The sequence below is a fragment of the Geospiza fortis genome, unplaced genomic scaffold (genome assembly GCF_000277835.1).
Source record: "Geospiza fortis unplaced genomic scaffold, GeoFor_1.0 scaffold179, whole genome shotgun sequence".
Taxonomy (NCBI): Eukaryota; Metazoa; Chordata; class Aves; order Passeriformes; family Thraupidae; genus Geospiza; species Geospiza fortis.
Genome location: NW_005054533.1, coordinates 392,767 through 414,816, shown reverse-complemented (window position 1 = coordinate 414,816; position 22,050 = coordinate 392,767). Strand labels below are relative to the sequence as shown.

Sequence of the window (22,050 nt, the reverse complement as noted above, 5' to 3'; positions counted from 1 at the left end):
CCTAATTCTTCTGGCAGGAGGTTTTCGCTGGGCAGCACCAGCCCTGTGAGCCCTGTGTGGTGTCAGCCTGAATTGCTGCCAAGTGGGTGTGGAACGGAGAGGGGAAAACAGCACAGAAGGCAGAAATTCTGGGGATTCACTGCAGGCACCTTGCTCATTTCAGGGAATTTGTGCCCTCCCCACGAGGGGGAAAGGAGATGGGTGGTCCTTTTGAAGACACACCTCGGGGCAGAAGCTCCTGGTTCAATTCCAGGTCACGTCTTGGTCCGTCTGGGCCAGTCTGGATGGGGCTTGGAGCAGCCTGGTCCAAGTGGGAAGTTGGACAGGAGGGACTTTAGGGCCCTTACAACCCAAACCATTTTGTTTTGTGATTCTATTATTTATGCTGTTACTGGTTTCTATCTCTCCTTTCTGAAGCCAGGTAGATCATCAGGCACCTCAAGAACAGCTGCCAACTGCAGCACCCTGGATGTGGCAAATCCACCAGGACCATCCCCAGGCATGGTGATGGGGAACAAACAGAGCCTTGGAGCACACTAAAAGAACACATTTTGGGTGAATTTTCCATCATGGTCAGGTACATACAAATCCTATTTTAGATCAAAATGAGATGCATTTAAATTTACCTTAATTACACAGAGGGGGAGGCAGAGCTCCACCCTGATCTAACCATCAGCGCTGTCTTCTCATTGCATAAAAAAAATCCTCATTTAACAACACTTTGCTTTGAAATAGAGCCTGCAGGTCAGCAGGCACTTGGAAAATAATGAATCCATGGCTTACTGAATCACTTCCTACTAAAATATTTACCTTGTGTTTCAAGATAGGCAAAGTAAGACAGAGAGGAAGAACTGACTCTCTTCAAAGGATGCTCAGAGCCAGAAAGATGTCTCGTCTCTACTCCTGTACTTTAACCTTCCGTCTGTATAACCTGTGGATAACTTCAAGCTTCAAACCCACTCTGTGGTAATTGAGAAGAGGTTAGGAAACTCTCCACTGTCAGTCCACAAGACTTCAGTGACAAGCCCTAATATCAGTGTTTTGGAGGGAAAAAAAAAAAACCAAGAGATTTTCACTATTAACATTTTCCAATTAAAGCTGAATAATTGCTGTATAGCAAATTGGCTGTTAATTGCATCATGCTAGGCAGGAAAAAGCTAAGGCTTTCCTGGTAATGTATGCCATGAGCAGCACTGTCAGAAAGGAAGAGAAATAATGGCAGCAACACCAAGCCTGCTCTTAATCAAAGGCAAAATCAAACATTTTCCTATCGCAGACACCCAGAGCTGAAAAGCGAAGCTCTTAAAACACAAAGCTCTGTCTTTCAGAGGTGTCAGGTGGCATAACTACCATCCACAAACTTTTTTTTTTTTAATTTCCAATTTTAATCAAGCCCTCTTTCTAGCTCTGGGATAAATAAGTGGGGGCCCTTCCTCAGAGAAGCCCCTGGTGCACTGGATACTGCTCACAGCCCAGCTGCATGAAGGGATGAGATCAACTGTGACAAATGAAGGGCCCAGGCACTTGAAAGGGAGGGGAAGCTCTCCCACCTGCAGGAAGGGAAGCTCTGAGCTCCAGCTGGCCCCCAACAATCCCCAGGTTGTGGCCAGGGCCCTGCACAGAGGCTTCTTTCACTCCCCGAGCTGCGAGCGCTCTGAGGTGGCTTTGAAGTGTTGGATTCCATAGGTAAGGAATACACAACATCCCTAAAAAACCCCAAGCTTTGAAGTGTTGGATTCCATAGGTAAGGAATACACAACATCCCTGAAGAACCCCCTGCTCTGATCTGGGCTGGGGAGAAACCCAGCCTGGCAGCAGCCACGCTTGAGGAGGCAACTGCTCTGCTCTTAATTGGAACAGAAACTTCATTAAGGCCCAAGAAGGGATAAAAGCACTGAGTGTGTTTCTTCCTCCAGACCCTACAAAACAAAGCACTGCACTCCTGGCTGCACACTGAACAAGAATGGAACATTAAACATTAAACAAGGATGGAACTATTACAAGCATCTGCTGGAACTTGTGGAGTGTGGATGTGCAAAGAAGAAATCCTCAAATCAGGACTTGCTCCCATGGGAGATGAACATTGTGCTTTCTCAGCTTTGAGTTTAAACCCTTACAACACTTAAAATAAATTTAGAATTTACATTATTAGATAAACTGAGCTTATTTACACTAAGAGAAAAAGATTAAGGAAAAATAAAAGCTCGCTGATTTGGGAAGCTTATTTATTTCCCTCCTTAAGTCTTCCTTATAAAGTCCTTAAATACAGAATTCAGTGGGCTTATGAAATTTGTAAGGCACACTACTTGAATCAGAGAGTTTATAAAATGTCACATTCTGCTCTTGCAGCATTATGTCTTCCCTCTATGTTTACTTGAGAGTGTGTCTCTCGATTTATAATGTTCTCTGCAAACGTGATTTTATTTTCAAAGTCCATAACCTCCAGCAGGATATTGTGTGAATCCAGCTCATGGATTTAATTCCCTGCAATTACTGCAAACATTTCAGATTAAAGCAACCTTAAACTGCAAACATGCAAAATAAAAACCTTTAAAACTTACACTCTTCTAAATACAAATGAGATTACAGGACAGCCTCCCTGATGAAGAATTCCCCTTGTCCAGAGCTGTGATCATCTCCAATATTATACCTTACATTAAAATGTTTTTATGTAATGATCCAAAATACTGGTTCTAATATAAAACCAGAGAAGAGAATACATTTTGCAGACTTTAAGGGCTGTATCAGTCAAATGTCTGAGCTACACAGATCCATGCTGGGTATCCAGCTGCCTTCCTGGAGAAGCCCTGACTTTTGGGAAGTGTTTCTTGGACAGGAGCTTGAAGAGCTGATGGAGACAACATTCACTTTCCTCACTGGTCTGTCAGGTTAAAGCCTAAACTCCAGGAATAAAAGTACAGTGCTTTGTCTTGAGGGCTTCTCCCTCTTTTTTCCTCCTGAGTGGGGATAACAGAGAAGGTGTGACAACCAAGCCCAGCTACAGGCAGAAAAAGCACTGATTTACTGAACACTGCCAGACAATCAAATCAGATTAATCAACATCAGTAACCAGGAATAAATCACCTTTTCCCCTGTTATAAAGAACATGCCTCTTGCATTTTTACTTCAGTGTAAATCCTAAGCCCAACTAAATGCAAAATCTGTATTTAAACATCCATGAGTAAATGCTGGGAAAACCCAGAGCTTTATAGCTCAGTCAAGAAGTTAATTTAGTCCCATGAACAATTTACTGACAGACATTTGGCACTCCAGGCTGTGAGCAACACTAAGATCAGCGTCAGGTTGCCAATGCCAAATTACCTGAGGATGCAAACTGATGTTTCTTGGAATCAAGAGCAGGATTTAATTGCTGAATGCAACAATTCTTTGTGTTTTAATCAGGGGAAGAGCAGAAAGAAGAAGATCTTCAACAAGAAAAGCAGATGGAGAATTGCAAAAAGGATTTAAGCAGCAGCACTGGATTAATGGAGGAGCAGCTGAAACTCAGCCAAGCTGCACAGAAATGCCCAAAGTCCTCCCTACACCAACATCATGGCAGAGTTCAAACCTCAGAGGGCTCTTGGTGCCACCAGAGACACGCAGTGAAGAGCTGCTCTCAGACCTTTCACTCTTTGATGTCACCTCTCTGCTGGACACCAGGCTCAGATGGCAACAGCTAATCTCCAGTTTGGTGTCACTGAGCTGCCACCCAGGGTGGGCAGGAGAGAGGCACAGACCCTCAGCATGATTCAGGTTGGAAAAGCCCTCTGGGAGCCCTGGGTCCAGCCCCTGACCCAGCACGTGTTCCTAAGTGCCGCAGAGTTCACAACACTTGCAGGGATGGTGACCCCAAGGTTTCCCACTGAGCTGGGATTTCCCAGCTGCAGAACAGGAGGGGTAAGCACTGAGTCCTGCTGCTTCCAGAGGATAACACATTCCCAAAAAGCCCAGGCAGGCAGCACCAGCTGGGTTAATGCTCCAAACCCCTTTCCAGAGCACTTATTTATCACCACTGCCCTCCAGGCCTTACATTACTTTGGGGAACCACAGGTTGCAAAACCCCATCGTGCCCTGCCTGAATTAAAACCACTTTGAAACCTCAAGTCCTGCAGGATCAGCAAATCCAAAAAATTACCAGTTTCCTCTGCTACACAGAGATTTTTTAATATTTCTGGCTGACTGGGCTATTTCAGGTGAGAGCCTGTCAAGAATGCCAGGTAAATTTAAATACTGGAAGTTTCTCAGCATACAACCTCATGCTGAAAGGGGAAGGCTTTGCAGAAATTGTTAGATAACAGTGCTTTATAACCCAAGTTTCCTCAAGGTATGCTGAGAAAACAAAGGCAATAATAAGTTGTTGCTAGCACAGTTTACCCTGCTGAACTGCAATATTTTCCCTCTGGAAATATTTTGCCAAAAGCAATTTGTGGATCACAAAAAGGTATGAAAAGGAGAAGAATGTTTCTTTTCCTGTCCTGTGTAAAATAATGTAAACTATGTGCATGTATTATGCATGATGAATTTTATTATATTAAGTAGTAAGAACTACAGAAAATTCCAGAGTAGTCCTAAAGCAGCTAGAAAAAAAAAAAAGGAGAAAATAAATCTGTATTTGCTTTTCAGTCACAATTTCCATATTTAAATAAGGAGGAAAAAGCTCTTCTGACCGGACCCATCTGTATACACCGACCAAAAACAATCCCAAAATTCTACAAATCTATTTGAAATTATATAATTGATCCTGGCCAAGAACTTGCCTGTGGAATTCCAACAGCTCTAAACGGTATTTTCTGATGTCAGGTTGAACCATTTCCTCTCCCAAGGCAGAGCAGAAGGTTCCATCATTTAATCATTCCCAGCACTTAGGATCAGACAAGGAAGGCAAGTTGCAAGGTCTGCATTAATATCAACACTCCAGCGACCTCTCACACCCCATGGCACAGTGAGAACTCAATTTTACATTAATAAACCCTAAGACCAAACTGTTAGAAACTCAGAAGACACCAGGTATTACAACTCCCATAAATTACAGCCGAGCTCAAATGGCCCGTACAAGCAATTGTACAGTGATAAAGCCTAAGTGGATGATATTTAAACAGATATTTGATTTACTGCAGAATTTTACATCATGCTGGAATTCAAATGACAATTTACAAGCGCAGAGAGCAGAAATCCCTGTCCCATGCAAAGTGCTGTTTGCAGGGCTCTGTCAGAAGAGCTGAATGCTGGATCCCTGCCTCTGATGGTCTCAGGGCACAGAAGCCAAATGATAAAACAGGACATTGAAAAAGAGAATGAACCAAGCTGCTGCTTCATGCCCAGGTGGGAAATGACATCCTTGGTCTTCTCAGAGCAATGGCTCACAAACCTCACTTCTGCAAGGCAGCTGCCTGTGGTTCCTGACACCACAAAAACTTCTGCTGTCTGTCTGTCTGTCAGGCTCTTCAGAGATGCAAAAACTGTGAAGACTGGAGAGCAGACAGACCCAGCTCTTTAGGGACATCAGCACCTCTAAAATCATGGAATTAGAAAAGCTCTCCAAGACCACTGAGTCCAACCTGCCACTGTCCCCAGCCACGAGCCCTGAGTGCCACGTGCAGGAGATCCTTGGACACCTCCAGGGATGGAGACTCCAAACCTCCCTGGGCAGTTCCAATCCCTGAGCCCCCTTTCCATGGGGATCCTGCTGATGTCCATCCTGAGCCTCTCCTGGCCCAGCCTGAGGCTGTTCCCTCTCCTCCTGTCCCTGTTCCCTGGAGCACAGCCCAACAACACTTCCATCATCCCTGGAAGTGTTCAAAAATGTTTGGATTTGGCACTTAGGAACAGGGATTAGTGGTGGGCTTGGTAGTGTTGGGTTCAGGGTTGGACTTGATGATATTTGAGGGTTTTTCCAACTGCAAAAATGTTGTGGTTTTATGAAAATAACAGCTGGATTTACAGAGGAGGAATTGTGGGATGAACAATCCAGAGCAGAACTTTTAACACCCAAACAGGTCACAAATGGCTCCCCTGAGACCAGAAACCCTCCTGTGCCCCAGCAATGAGCAACTACAGATAATTCTGGGCGATAAAAGAAAAAAACCCAAACCAACAAAACATCAAGGAGGAGATTTATCAGAGGAAAAAACATCGCAGGCTTCCAGTGGGATCCAGGAAAACCTCTGGGCCAATAGCTGGAGCAGCAGTAATTGTTCCAAATCTATCAATAAAGCTGAGCTGCTCCTTCATTGACTGCAAACACCAATTTCTTTCATGGGGGATTATAAGTTGATGTTCATGGTCTCTCTACCACCATTAGGGTGATAAACAGTTGAAACTACATCAGGATCTGACACGCAGATCAATTCTGGGTCCATAAAGAATCTACACAAGAGGTTCCTGGACAGGGATTTACTGCCCCCAGTTTTTATTCTCCCTTGCTGCTAAAATTACTTCTGTCAAGCACTTACAAGAGCACAGAGGAGAAGGGGGGAGGGAAAAAAAGAGGAAAAAAGGCAAAAAGAATTAATTTTTCATATGCTGCTGGAACAGCCTTTTGAAATTTCGGGAGTTTTTAAGGCAAATATGTTCCTGAATTGGAAATGATGCTGAACAGCAGGTGGGAGTGAGCTAAATAGTGAGCCAGCAGCACGAGCTGCTCACTATCCAGCACGCAGCAATTTGAAACACCAAACTAAGCTGTCGAGATTTTCTCCCAGGGCAGGCACAGGCTTCATGTTACCAGCACCAAATTATATTAGACATTTAATTTTAAACCTCAGGTACTTAAATGTAAAACCTTACAACAGTAATAGTCATAAAGCAGTGGGGCATTCCATTTCAGAGAATGGATTTTTCTATTTTTCCCCTTTAATTTAACCAGCACCTCCTGTTTTGTGGCTCTGCCCACTACAAAGTAATTTATCTAATTAGGAGATGTTCACAGCTGCTTGAAAGACAGAAGCCCCAGGAAACCAAAGGTCTGGTTTGGAAGACTTTGAAAAGTTCTCTGGAGCCACACGAAGTATTAATTTAATGTGAAAAAAAGGTGCAAAGAAAAATTGAATCCCAATATGTTATTTTGTCTACAATAAAACCACGTGACAATAAGCAGGCATATTCTCCAGTACATTGGCATTTGAATTCCAAAAGATGCTTAGCTTCTTGCCATACCTGCTGCTTTCACAGTATTAGCTTTTTATGACTAAAATTCAAAAATCTTTTAATGGAGAAAAAACCCCCAGAAATTAAAAAGGGTTTTTCATGCGTCAACTTGCCAACATAAAGGACACATCTCTGAGCTTACCCAAAGATGATACACTCAGAGCAATCAATTATTCTTGAGGTTTTGTAGGAGTTTTAGTGCAATACTTCTGAGTGTGCTGACCCTCAGTTGCCTAAAACTTGTTTTTAATCCAGTTTTCCCATCATATTTATAAAAAAACAACCCCTCAAAAAAATTTGTTTTAAATATTAGAACCTCTGCAAGAAATAATTCAAGGTAGGCTTCTTCACAAGCACCCACCAGTCACCTGCAATTTCAAAATAAGTATTTCATAGGTAATTCTGGCTGTCATCTCTTTTGAGCCAGAAGTAATCCCACATGAATGTCAAGTCAGAAACAGGTACTGCACATATGGGAGAGAGCAGGGCTGAGGTGGGAGAAAAGGTTCCCTTCACCAGGAACTGCAAACCAGCAGCAGGAGCAAAAGGCCAGTCCAGCAACCCCAGCATTTTGAAGTCAAGGGGCTGGCAAAGGCAGGAATTCAGAGGATATTTCTAATTTTTAACATTCTATTTCCATGCTGCTTATAGGAGATCACTGGATTTTGGAGGTTTTTCTCCCCTGCAGCCTCATTTGGGACATGTGGCACACGGATGGCACCTGCTCAAAAAAAGCCCAAACTTTAGTCTAACCTTTCAGAAGGGAGGTGGAGCTGGGGTGCATTAAAATGGCCAAGCAGTTCAGGAAAAAGAGGCAGAAAATATATGATTTTTAAGATGGAAACCAGCTCAGCCTCCATGCAGGGCAATTCTGCCCCCCCTAAAAGCTTCACCAGGAGTGGGTGAGCTGGGTGGACACAGAGGAGAACAGAGCTGAAGCATTTGTTGCACTGCGCTGCTTCACAGCATCCCTGCCTTCCTGCAAGGCTCAAGCAGAAAATTCTTAGGCAACATCTGGACCATTTTAATGCCAATTCTCCTGAAGGTGCTGCCCCCATGTTTACAGCTCCAGGAAAAGGTCTGTGCTTTGCTAAGTGTCAATTTGATAGTTAATGTCACTCTGAAACACGGTGGTCATGATTTTAAACCTTCTGTTCTCCTAAGGTGGCACTAAAAACCTGCCCAGAGATGCTCTCAGGGCTATACTCAGGTTCAGACCCTCTACAGACACAGAGATATATGTGGGACGTGTGAAATAGTTCCCATATTCCCCTAACTGTTCCCATTTTAGGGGCAGCCATCAGAAACAGCACTCCTCCCCTTTCTCCTGACCTGTTCACCCCGGTCTGGGAGCAAACATCACATCTACCCTTTAAAAACAATTATTGCTACAATCTAATAATTCCAAAACACCATCAAGAATAGTGGCTGCTCCTTTTAATGCTGTTAAATGCTCCACAGAGGAAACACTAGGAGTGTGCCAGGAGTGTGCAGGCAATGGAGCAAGAGCACAGCAGAGAAAGGACACGCTGAGGAGAAGAAGATCTGGAGGGTCATTTACTGCTAACATCCATCACACAGGGCAAGGAATCTCAGTATCAAGCAAACAACACCCATTATGTGGCTGCTCCATCCCTGGCAGTGTCCAGAGCCAGGCTGGATGGGGCTTGGAGCAACCTGGAATAGGGGAAGGTATGGAAGGGGATGATGGGCTTGAAGGTCCCTTCCAACCCAGACCATTCTGGGATCCTATGATTATGTACCTGAAATTAAAATTAAGCAGTATTGCAACTACATTAGCTTTTCAAGTAGAAAAAACAATCCCTGAATTCTCTCAGGCTGCTCCAAGTCCCATCCAGCCTGGCCTTGGACACTTCCAGGGCAGCCACAGCTTTTCTGGGCAACCTTTGCAGGGCCTCAGCACCCTCTCAGGGAAGGACTGCCCCCTAATATCCAAGCTAAACCTCCTCTCTTTCAGTTTAAAGCCATTCCCCCTTGCCCTGTCACACAAAAAAAAGTTAAAATTAATCCATTCCCCTTCTTTCTAATTCCAATTTTTCCCTCTGCAAGTTCAGCACCCAACACCACAACAGGTTGCACGCCATTGCATTTCCTTTTCTTTCCCTTTTGGAAAAAAACAAGAGCACCTAAGTCCCCCTTCATGCCCACAAAACTGCAGGTTTCTTACCACTGCTAATGCCACCATCCTCTCAGGGAAGGATTCTCCCTAATATCCAAGCTAAACCTCCTCTCCTTCAGTTTAAAGCCATTCCCCCTTGCCCTGTCACACAAAAAAGTCAATGTTTAAAGCTAATTCATTCCCCTTTTTCTAATTCCAATTTTCCCATCAGACTCTGCCAGTTCAGTACCCAACACCACAATGTGGTGGGCACCATTTCATTTCCTTTTTTTTCCCTTTTGAGACAAACCAAGAGCACCAAAGTCCTCCTTCACCCCAAAGCTTCAGGCAAGAGCACCAAAGTCCTCCTTCACCCCACCAAAGCTTCAAGTTTCTTACCACTGCTAATGCCACCATCCTCTCAGGGAAGGATTCTCCCTAATATCCAAGCTAAACCTCCTCTCCTTCAGTTTAAAGCCATTCCCCCTTGCCCTGTCACACAAAAAAGTCAATGTTTAAAGTTAATCCATTTCCTCTTTTCTAATTCCAGTTTTTCCCTCTGCAAGTTTCCAATTGTTCCCTCAGCACCCAACACCACAACGCGGTGGGCGCCGTTTTGTTTCCTTTTTTTTCCCTTTTGGAAAAAACCAAGAGCACCAAAGTCCCCCTTCACCCCAAGGCACGTGAACCCCCCAGAGCTGCAGGTTTCTTACCACTGCTAATGCCAGAGTTGGCAATGACTGTGGCCTCACTCCACTGATCTGCACTGGAGACCGAGTAGGAGCGCTGGTGCAAACCGTCCGGGCGGCTGTTGAAGGACACCAGACTGATCCCACTGGCCATCTGAGACACAGATGTGCTAGTAGTCACGTTCCCTAGGCACAAAGGGAAAACAAATCGTGTCAATAGAGAGCACACAAGGGATTTGGTGTCAGGATGGATGGGGGGGTGCTTAATGAGCAGAAAGAAGGGGTTACTTCACCCACACAACGACCCTCCCTGAAGCGCCGGAGCTGATGGTCCTGAGACCAGCTCAAATCCAGCTAAGAAGATTAAAAAAAGCTAAATTTTTCATGGTATCACGTCATTCTGTTCATTCACCTTCTGGGAAACATGGTCTTCCACCACTCTGCTCCCAGGCACTCTCTCTGGAGCTTCTCTGCTTGTTAGACTGGGCACAGAAAATCAATTTTATTGTATTTGCTGGGAAATATCCTGACAAAGGCAGGAATGATGAATTTGACTCCATGTTCTCAGAAGGCTAATTTATTATTTTATCATACTATATTATATTAAAGAATACTATACTATACTAAAGAGTAGAGAAAGGACACTTGCAGAAGGCTAAAAAGATAATAATGAAAACTCCTGACTCTCTCCAGAGTCCTGACACAGCTTGGCCCTGATTGGCCAAAGAGCCAAAACAACTCCCAGCAGAATCCAATGGAACAATCACCTGTGGGTAAACAATCTCCAGACACATTCCACATGAGCACAACACAGGAGAAACAAATTAGTTAAGAATTGTTTTCCTTTTCTCTGAGGCTTCTCAGCTTCCCAGGAGAAAAATCCTGGGTGAAGGGATTTTATCAGAGAATGTGAATGCTACATCAATTTATTCCTAAAAGCCACTGTTTCTACAACTGAGCCAACTCCAAGAGTTTAAAACAATCCACATCTAAATAATACCTGACACAGGCATGTCCCCCAAGAACACACTGATGGGGAGCAAAGGACTGCCAGCACTGAGAGACCAAGGAGCAAAAAAAAAAAAATTCTTGGACATTTAATCTTAAAACAACATCATGACACAAAGCAGACACTGGACTGACTGCAAGTATCATTCCTGGGGCTGGTCCCAGGAATGTGACACAAAAGGGGACACACAAAGAACAGCCTTTACCCAGTAAACACTTTTGTATTTTCACAATCACTGAGGCCTAGGACATTAAAATGCTGGGAGCTGTGTGCAAGGGGGAGTGACAGGGACAGGTTTCTCACCATAAAACAGGACAAGTGTGATCTGGTTGAATACATTTTAGAGCAGAAACAATTAAAACCTTTCCAGAAACTCAGGTTTCTGATCGTCTTACTTACAACTTACTATGGGCCAAAACCTGCTCCACTGTTTTGGGTTCTGAGCACATTTTACTCCATCCCTAGCAACAGGCCTTGCATATCATAAAGCCACGAAAAATTTACAGTTTCATTCCTCGTGACAGGCTCTCTAAAGGTGCCCCACAGGTCCTCTCTGGATTGAAGAACACTCTTTAAAAAACACATGCAAAGGGAAAGGAACAGACGCAGCGTTATAACGCACCCTCACACTTTGCATTTCCATTGCACCTTCTACTGATGAGTTCAGAAAAATTAATGAATTAATTTTCAATGCTCCTGTGAGGTTGTTAATTATCTGCTATCATTTCCCCCATTTTTCAGAGGTTAAATGACCCAGGGCCACAAAGGAAGATTGTGGCAGACTTGAAAATAAAACCCAGATCTCCTGACTCCCAGTTCTATCATTATGTCTTTTCCCAGAGCAGCCTTTGGGAAGACAGCAGAGCTTAGTGAACTACTTTGTGTTTATTAGAGTTGGCATAATTGTCCCTTTCTCTCCTCCCCTTTCCCAAGACAAAATCTCCTCTTCAGTCCTTAACACAGATCCATCACTGTATCTGTGTCTTCAATGTACTTACTCAGCCCTCCAGAACTTCTGCCTGGCAATCCCTGCTTTGCAGACATGAAACATATAGACAGGAAAACTCATTTGTTTCATTATGCAAAGTCTAAGGTGGGTTTTGGAACCATTTGGGACCTCCCAAGGCATGAAACTACACAGCAGAGGACTGAATTGCAATTCAGTATTTTAAAACCACAATAGAAAATTAAAACATGAGCTGACCAAAGTTGTATTTTGCACTGCCTTAGAAAAAAATCTCTCCTTCCGAATCTGCTTCTGTGATGCTTGCTTTGAAATCCCCTTTTCCTCTGGTTTTCACAATCCAGAAAAATTATGAATATTAATAATTTGTTTTGATGATCCACCAGATTAAGGCTGATGTGACTGACAAGAGTTTGAGAGCAAGTGGGTTCTACCAACTCGAGATTTAGGCCAGCACAGACACAACACAAGCAGTGATATTTTTGTGCTGACATCTTCTACAAGCCCACAAGCTTTTGAACACAAGTGTCCCATCATCTTCTGACCACGATGCAAAACCAACCCCTTGAAAAGAGACCATCAAGGTTTCTGTGTCATCATGTCAGCACCAAAAGCTCTCCTCTCCCCTTAATGCCATCTGAGGAAGCTCCAGCCCCACGCTGTGACATGAACATGTTCAAAAGTGACTTCTTCTGGGAAACAAAGCAGAATTGTTCTTCCACTGCACCTCTCTCAAAGGTTGCTAGCAAAAAACAGGTGCCAAGTGCATTCATGTGACACTTGAGTGAACTGTGATGAATCCAGCCCAGCTCCCTCTTTCCTACTGCCACAGCCTGGTAACCTTTATCCTGCAATTTTTATCATAGTATTTATTCAGGATTAAATCCCACTTTGTCCAGATGCTGCAAGGTGTGTATTTTCATGACATATCAGCCCATCAAGCCAGCATCCATGAGTAGACATCAGAAGGGTCAGACCACAGAAAATAGTGTGCTTTTCCTTTCCTGTTCCCCTCCTTGATATGCTCAGCTCTAGTACAAACTTGTTACTTAGAACCTTATTTAAAAATCATTATTTCCCAATCCAGCTCTGATTTTCCCACTTCTCAGTGCAACTGCAGGACATGAATCCCACAATGAGCACTAAAGCTGCCACCCCAAAACAAGGACTGCTGCTCTTGCCAGAGCTTCTCCAACAGAGTCCCACAGTTCTTCCCATCTACAATGGGCAAACCCCAAACCAGACCTGGCAAAATTCCTTTAATTTTCCTCGGGGATAAAGCCTGGACAGCAGAAACCAGCTCAGCCTTTCAGGAGGCAAGCAGGAGACAGTGAAGAAGAGGAGGCCAGCAGTATCAGTGAAGAAAATGCTGAAGATGTCCCCACCCAGGGCAGGGGGTTGGACCAGATGAGGTTTAAGAGTCCTTCCAGCCCAAACCATTCTGTGGTTCCCTGATCCATGACCAGCAAAGCCTGTGTGTTGGGTCAGGCTTTACATCCTGCACCTCTTCTACCCCCAGCCAAGGACAAAGTCCCATCTTCACACCAACCCCAGGCTCCTGCTCTGCTACCTGGCCCAGGCTGGAGCTGTGAAAGAGTTGCCTCTTCAAATGCATCCTGCATGCATCAGCTGGTTGCTTAAGTTGATTAGCAGGGGGCAGTTAAATTACTATGCTAATCCATGTATTCTCAGCACTGTTTCCTTGATATGGATATGTGTATATGCTTACTGGGAAGCCTTGATTAGTTCAAGCTTCAATGTGTCAAAGGCTCCAGATTCTTTCCAAAGAATAATTTTAGCTGTACTCACATCCCTAAAGTGTGGGAGCTGATTTGAAAAGGTACTTACCTCTACCATATGCTATTTTTCTTTAAACAATTTGCATTTCAAAGGGAATATGGCATTTATATTTGAATGAATATCAGTATGTTGCCAGAACTTGTCTCAAATGAGCAAAAAAAAAGATGCTGGTCTCCTATTGAACAAAAATGTTTTCATCTACCAAAGGAGCATCAAAGAAAGAGTTCCTCTTTCTAGCTCTAGACAGCTTTATTAAAACTATCTTTTCTGATGTTATAAAACACCCTGTTACGGCCGCGCTTACAAAACGTTCAAACAATTAAGCCCCACAAAACCCATCCAAATTAAGATTCAAGGTAATTTCCAGGTTTGGCCACTGCTCAGCAGAGCAGCCCCTAAGAAAAGTGAGTGTGCTCACACGAAATCCCATTTAAATGCCCATTTATTCAGTGTAAAAGGCTGCAAAGAGCATGAGGAATTAAGCCAAGGAGAGTGGAGAAGCTGAGAGAAACACACACGGGGGCAGAAGGAGAACAAGGGAGTCACTCTGGCTGCTCACACACAGCCCTTCAGATTTCCAAAACAACGGAGCAAGACTTAGAAATGAAATTAAAATAACCAGGATTCATACAAACAGGGGGTTGGACAAGATGTGAACAGTGTGAGTCTAACAGGTAAAAGCCAAAAGGTCTATTGTAAAAATGGTATTAAAATATGCAGTAAAGGTTAATATAAATGCTGGGTTACATATATGTAGCGATTTGTCCAACAAAAAATAAAGCACCCATGGTTTTGGTCACGTTTGCTTCTGTAATGGAACAGTATGAGGGACAGCATGTCTGCAATCCCTCTTTTGCTGGTTTTTAACTTAATAATCCTGTGAATCATCACAGGTTAGTGGTACAGACATCAGTTCAAACCTTCACCAACCACACCACCCACTAATTCCAAATGCAGAAGGAATACAATTCCCAAGCAGACCCTGAGAAGTGAGACACAAGTGACACAAACGATGCTGGGCACAAATGATTTCCATTCCCTGCTGCAGACACATCTGTGATTTCCTCCAAACAAATCAGCTACCAGAAGTTACATTCACAAGTGCAACTAATACACTCCTGGATTTATGAGATGAGCAGCCAGAGCAGGAGTTGTGAAGCAGAACTGTATTTTTCCATGAGGCAGCAGCGTGTGAGACTCGCAGGGGGCTGCAGAGAAAGACTGAATCACATAAACTGCAGCCCTACTGCTCTGCTTTCACCATGTTTCATTTGTGCCAAGCTCCTCGTGCTCATGACGAGTTTCTCTTCCAGAAAAAAAAAAAAAAGAAAAAGAGAAGGAAATAAACCTCTTAAGGCCAGAGGGCTGCGCTCACCAGCTGTTAGAACTAATGAAAAATACATTAGAGTTGTGGGTCAGGAAATCCTGACTCTTGATACCAGAGGGTTAATTGTTTCAAATCATGTTGGGTCAATTTGTGTTGCAGGAATTCTGCCTATTCTTGAAATGCCCTCTAATTCAGCACCAGGCACTGTCAAGTAGGTTATATTGGCTGTGGATGCCCCTTCCAAACCCACACTGCTCCCTGGAGTCTCTTCAGGGTGGAAAGGGAGAAGCCTCACTGCTGGCTGCAGAAAGATGGGAAGCATTCCCTTCCCATCCTCAGCTCTGCAGCACGCCCAGAATGAACTCCCAGAGCTGTGCAGAAGCCTTTCCAGTGGACAAACCTTTCCTGGGAAGTGTCTGAGCATCCCAGCTGTGCTTCCTGCCTCTCCCTCACCCACAGATGTGAACCCTGGGACCAGGAACATTTGGAGATGGCTCCCCTGGGTTCCATTAGTCTGCTGCCTCAGCATCCATCTTTTCCAGGTGCATCCTGTGCCCCCTCTGGAGATCGTGTGCTACCCTGAGATCTGGGGAAACAGCTCCTGCCTCTCCCACTGAGGAGAGCCCCATGCTGGGAAAGGAGGCATTGCCCAGGTGTCTGGCTGTGTTCTCAGGAGACTGTGGGACCTGAAGAGCTCTAAATTTCATAGCCAGGTTCTTCAGGGGGGTGGAGTTCCCTCAAGAATTGCCACGGATTCTGTTCCATCCCGATGGCAGTGTGCAAGCAGCACAAGGTCCCTGCCCTCCTTCATCAGGCACCTGAAATTACCTGAAGCTCCTCACACATAAAACAAGAAGGAATGAGGAGCAGGATTGGACAGAGATGATCTTTCAGGTCCCTTCCAACCCAAACCACTGTGACTCTGTGACAAAAATCTTTCCAAACCACACTGGTTCCAGTGCTGCAACTGTCCCCCAACCCGCTGACAATCCCTTTCAACACTGCAGCAGCAAACTTGCTCGTGAGTTTAACTTAGTTTTAAGACTTCTTTCTTCCAGAAGCATTTATTTACTCAACAAAATTCCTAAGGACGAGCAGCTATTCCTAGAGGAAGCTCTTCCATCTCCATCCCTGCCGGACTGGGCTCGATCAGCAGCGTGCAGGGGTCAGTACTAATGAACAAACAAGGCAGTGCCAAGAAATATCCTGGCAGTGAAGGACGTGGTGCTGGGAGTGTAACGAGGAAAGCTATTATTCTCAGAGCATGCCAAAGCAACACAGCAAGTGTGGAGGGAAATTAAGTCATCAGAGGAGACATCTCTTCTAAAAGAAAGTTAAACCCAAGATCTTCACCGCGGGCTTCTGCTCGAGATCCCCCACTATTTATTCTGCTGGGATCAAAGCCTGCTTTCCTTCCCCGGCAGGCAGATTATTATGATTATTTTTCTGTAGTTTTAACAAATAACAGTAATAAATAAGATATGCTTGGCTTTCTGGGCAAGTCCTGATTGAGGCTACCTGCTTGTTCAGGGACTGCAGCTTTAAGACCCAGAGGTGAGTGTTTTGCTGGCAAAAACTGCTTTGTGTTGCTCTTATTTGGCTGTGAATCCTGACAGGAACCGTGGATTTAACTTTGTGAAAAACAACAGCAGAGATCCAAACCATTCGGAGGCAGGTACAGCAGAGCATGTGCAGGCCCTGAGGCAAAGGATGTCAAATGCTTCCCAATCCCTTTGACCGTCTGTGGAAATGATCAATAATGGAACTGGAGAGGGGGTGGCAGGTCCTACCTGGATCCTGACTGTTGAGATGACCTGGGCTAACTTTGGGAGCTTCCCACGGGCTCCAGCCCTCCCCAAACCCTGCCAGAGCCTCCTGGGGTGGGGAGGGACCACTGCTGGCATTCGCCCGCCTCCTCAGGAAACAGAACAAAGCAACTTTATTTTCGCAAAAGAGACAAAAGATACCAATGCGAGATGACTTTTTCCCTTTTTTTTTTTTTTTTTTTTTCTCTCTCTCCCCCCTCTTTTTAATAGCTATTGCCACTGTAACAGCAGCTAAGTGAATGCATGTCTGCAGTGTGAGCAGTTTTGATAAACAGCCTCTGCGGGCCACACAACGGGGATAATGTATCCTTAAGTACTGCCAATGAGCTGCCATTCTGCACAGCCAATTACTTCTGTGCGTCTGTCACTCAAAGGAAAAATGACTGAGCCCATTAGATCAAACCTTTGTCACTGTTCCTAATGCACTCTTAGGCCTCATTAATCTGAGGGAGCAGCAACACAGCCGCCGGTGCCTCATTGCCTCCCCCACAACAGGCCCACGTGAATCTTCTCATCTCTCCCCCAAGTGCACCACGTTAATCAAGCTCTCCTTATTACCCCGGTCCCTGTCACGCCGGAGAGCGCTCTCTCTCTTAAATGCTCTCATTATGGTCCATCTTTAGAGCCGGCTGAGTGGAAAAAAAAAAAAAAATTAAAAAAAAAAAATAGAGGGGGAAAAAAAAACCAACAACAAACCCGAGCCAGAGAGAAAGAGAAGAGGAAAAAGCAAGTCCGATCACATTAATATTCATGACAATAATTAGTATTCTAGGTCACTGAATATTCATGCTATTAGTTTGGTTTTTTATGGGTTTGCTGGATGTCCTGATTGCTGGAGTGTGGAGGAAAACAGCATGGTTGGGACTTTAGATGTCAACGGCAGTTCAATACTCCAAACACATTTGTGAATTTTTTTTTTTCCCTCCCCCGTTTGGTAAATCAGCTTCAACCCTCCCGATGGCTTTAATACCTTAAAATCACTGGGGGGGAAAAGCACAGACACCACCTTTTTTTACTCATCACCTGCCAAGGTCTGAATACCCAACCTGCTTGTGCTGTGCCCTGTGACCCTCAAGACACAGGGATGGCATCGGGTGGACAGGGGAGATCTGGGATTTTATCCAGGACACGGAGCCATGAAAATCATCCAGAGGGAAACAGGCACCGACTGCAGGCTCCAGCCACCTGCCTGAAGCTCTGGGACACATCCCCACCCTTCATCCACCTCAGCAGCATCAGGGGTTTGCCCACCTTGAGAAAGGACCCTCACACAGCTCGTTTTTCCCTGAAGAAAAAAATCTCAGCAAACTCATCTTTCTCAATATTTAACTAACGCAGTTAATTTTATCCAATATTTATTTCATTATTGTGCCCTGCTCCTTTTCTCCCATAATTAAGAGATATAGCATACTAGCTAAATGAAAGTTTGTATTTCTCTAGTTCTGGAAAGGGCAAATCCTAGTCCAGAGGAAGCAGAGAAAATGACCTTGAGGGATCCCCCTCTAGTGGGATGAAAGGGAAATCTCGGATGCACTTGAAATTGGGCTTTTTTCCTTTGAAACCAGCAAACTGCCAACTTCTCCTTCCCGTTGCTGCAGCTGTATATCACTGAGCCAACAGCAGAGCCACCCAGATGGAAAATTGACTGGGGTGATTGATGACAAAAGTAAGTCCCAAACTTGCATTTGTGATCTGTGGCAAGTGCATAAAACCAGCGCTGGAGGTGAAGTGCGGAAAGCGTTCCGCGCCCGACTGCTGAGTTAGTGACAGACAACTCCCAACAACCACACCAGGCCACCCTCAGCCACCCACAAGCAGGGAATTCAGAGCAGATTCCAGAATTTAGGGCTCAGTTCAGCATTTATTTGCAAAGGCACCCAAGATCCACCCAAGGCTTTGGGAAAACTGCCCATGCTTCTGAGATCTTGGCTTGGTAAATATTTTTACTCATCGCCAGCCTGATCGTAACATCTGAAACCTCACAGCGACCCCCCCCCCCCAATTAAAAAAGATTATTACATGATCTGCAAAAAACACCAAGGATTTGATAGATGGTCACAATTAATGACAGACAGGAACCTCACAGTGATAAGAAGGTGGAGCTGCCATTCCTGCAGCATCTGAAATGTCACAAGCAGTTAGCAGATAACAACCTTCAGCACACTTAACGATGGCCCTGGAACTAACACATTTTGGGATACTTCACATACTGTACAGTCACCATTTTAAGGAAATTTAATAGCACCAAATCATTTAAATGAAGTGTTAATCAGGAAACAATTTATCTCTACACCATAAGCTATTTTTAGTCGTGAACTTTCTACTCCAGTGGCTCTTGCTACAGCTCAGGCTTTGGGTTGTTTGGAGAGGAGAAGAAATAAGTGACTCCTGGGAGAGATTTCAGGAATAAGTTCACCTTGAGGTCAAGCAGCTCAAATCCAACCCAATTCAGGAGTGAATGAAACCTGGACCCACTCCTGGCTCCAAAGCCAGGCTGAGCCAGCTCCTAAAGGGCAGAGAGACTGGCCAGTGGGATGGACAGGACAGGACTCTGGCCCTGCTCCCAGCTCTTAGAGAAAGCTGGAACTGAGCAAGTCCAAGAATTACCCTTTTCTGAAGGACTTCCAACTGAGCTGCATCAACAGAATGATGCTCAGAGCCATGTAAATTTAATTTAAATTTCAGTTGCTTTACCATTGTTTGTCAGCTTGGATTGAAAACACCACAGAAGTGACATAATTTTAGATTGAAGGGAATAAACATCCATTTCCTCCAGCTCACAGATTCCTACCAAGTTAGCTTACAAGTGTGAGCACCTTCCCTGAAGCCACAGTTAACAACCTGTTATTTAAAGTCTATACAACATAAACAACAACCTTGCATCTCTCTGTATTTTCTGGGAGAAGCTGCCACACAGAATCCCAGTTCTTACACAATAAACCCCACACTGCACCTCCAAGAACCCAAGAAGAAACCAATTTTCAAACCAAAGTCAACCTTTTTCCAGGCAAGGTGCTTGGCTTTGTAACAGCAGGAGCAGCCCAACTCTCTACTCATTTCCCTGCTTTCTGACAGAGCACAGAAAATATTCCTTTTTCCTGCTGCTGTTTCACTTCCAGTTTGTTCACTGTCCCACCGTGACTGTGACAATGGACTGTGACTTGATGTTAAGGGAAAAATATTTTTTTTTTGTTTTTCCCAAGCCCTTCTGCCAGGGGAAACCCAGCAGGGAAGAGTAATCCAGACTTTTTTAAACTCATATATTTTCATAAAGGTGGGATTGTTCTCTTTTTCTTTTTTACATCTCTGAAATGGAAACTCTCAAGGACTAGAACTGAGTTTGTCCTTCCAAAATTCCCAATATTGCCCTGATCAGCCTCATTCCCTCTGCTCACAGCACCTTGGGAAAGACCCTGCCCATGTGGGAGGAAATTCAAGGTGTCTGATCCATCACTGAGGTCCAAAAAGGCTTCAGAGAGGGAAGGGGATGAGGAGGAGGAGGAGCTCGAGCTGCTCTGCTGCCTCACAGACCGTGGTGGGATCAGAAGAGTGGTTGGATCACAAGAAATTACACTCTGAGAAAACTATTTGCTGAAATATGAGCTTAAAATATCAGTTCTAGGCAATCAAATGGGCATTTTATCCATAGATTTTTTGGCAAAGTTGGCATGGAAATCCATCCTTCAGGGGAATATTCCAAGCAGTGCTTAAGTGTCAAAGGAAGGCACCAACCAAGCCAAGCAGCATTTAACTTTTGGGGATGAGGTAACATGGCACAGAGAAAATATAGTGAATTTACAGGCCTAAAAATCAAAATAGAAAGTGCTGATTCTTCCTGTTTGGTCCAAACCTCCTCCATGTGGCAGAGCTGTATATGAAACCCTCCCAGTGACAAGCAGTAAGTGACAAGCTGAGCCCTGTGATCCGTTTTGAGGCACCACACAGACTCAAGACACCACTTTTCCAGCACTACCAAGTGAGGGGAAGCTCTGAAGAAGAGCACAGCCTGCAAGGGATGGTTTGCAGGTGTTTTGAGCTGTGTGACAGATAACTGCAGATATTCCAGGGCTCCTCCTGCCACTCCAGAACTCAGCCCCAAGTACCTGTAGGTCTCCCACCCATCTCCCACTGTCCCTGATCACACCAGAGCTCAGGGGAAGGCAGGCACAGCTTGGGACACTGCCCTTCTTTTCTTTATTTTCTTTCTTTTTAGTAATTCTTAACTGATTAATCCATTTTATGTTTGCTTTTAAGCCCATAACAAGCAGCAGATGCTGACCAGATATCAACAACAGCAAAGTCTTTCAGTATTTCTAAGCAAGAGGATGAGGAAGCCAAAAGGGAGGAGAGAAGCTCCAACTATTCCTACTGTGTTATTTGAAACTCACTATCTGAATTTCTCAGCATTTGGAATTCCTGGCATAATTTACTTCTTTGTGTGATCAAACTTCAGGCTGGCCAGGACACACAAACACACACAGAGTGAGAGCTGCCTGATGCAAACTCTCAGGGAAGGTTACCCTCTGACCTGGCAACGCAAGTAGATGCCAAAATATGTAACTTCCATGCTACAAACCTTAAATTCTTACATATCTCTAAATATGTTTCCAGAAACTTGCTTTTCTGTAGCTATCAAGTAATTTTTGATTGTGTTCAAATGTGCTAAAAGCTGAAATCTCTTTATTTAAATGTCTCTCCTGCAGTGTATTGACTCAGTCCAGCACTTTTCTTCCTTAAATTAGGAAGTATAGTGAAAAACAAAGCACCTCCCACACCTGGTCATCTAAATTATACAGTAAACCAGAAAATACCAACCCAACCATGAATAATTTTCTCCTATGAGCTCTGCCAGGTCAAAACCTGAAGAAGGGTTTGATGAAATCGTGGCTTCAGACACCTCAGGTCCCAGCCTGGGATCTCCAGGAGTTTCTGCTCAGTGGCACCACTTTAAAAACCCATCTTAAACAGCACCATTCAGAGTTGGAAGGAAAAAAAAACTTCTCAGTTTTCTCCTAATAAAGGGGAATGTCTCAAAAAAGCAGGGAATTACACCTTGGCTTCAGGGATTGGGGGCTGGAATTAGATGATGTTTAAGGTCCCTTCCAACCCAAGCCAGCCTGATTCTACGAAGCATGAGACATTTAATTATTATATTATCCAAGAGAAGACA

At 44.3% G+C, this 22,050-nt stretch overlaps 1 protein-coding gene across 1 annotated transcript in view; it reads right to left on the bottom strand.

Annotated features, from left to right (window-relative positions):
* The window catches only part of AGAP1 (ArfGAP with GTPase domain, ankyrin repeat and PH domain 1), a gene marked incomplete at its 3' end in the record, with an annotated part of 314,049 nt that overhangs the window by 88,565 nt on the left and 203,434 nt on the right, over positions 1–22,050 (bottom strand). The window contains exon 13 of the mRNA XM_031063812.1: positions 9,979–10,140. Coding sequence (XP_030919672.1) covers positions 9,979–10,140 — 162 coding nt within the window. The remainder of the gene's footprint in view (positions 1–9,978; positions 10,141–22,050) is intronic.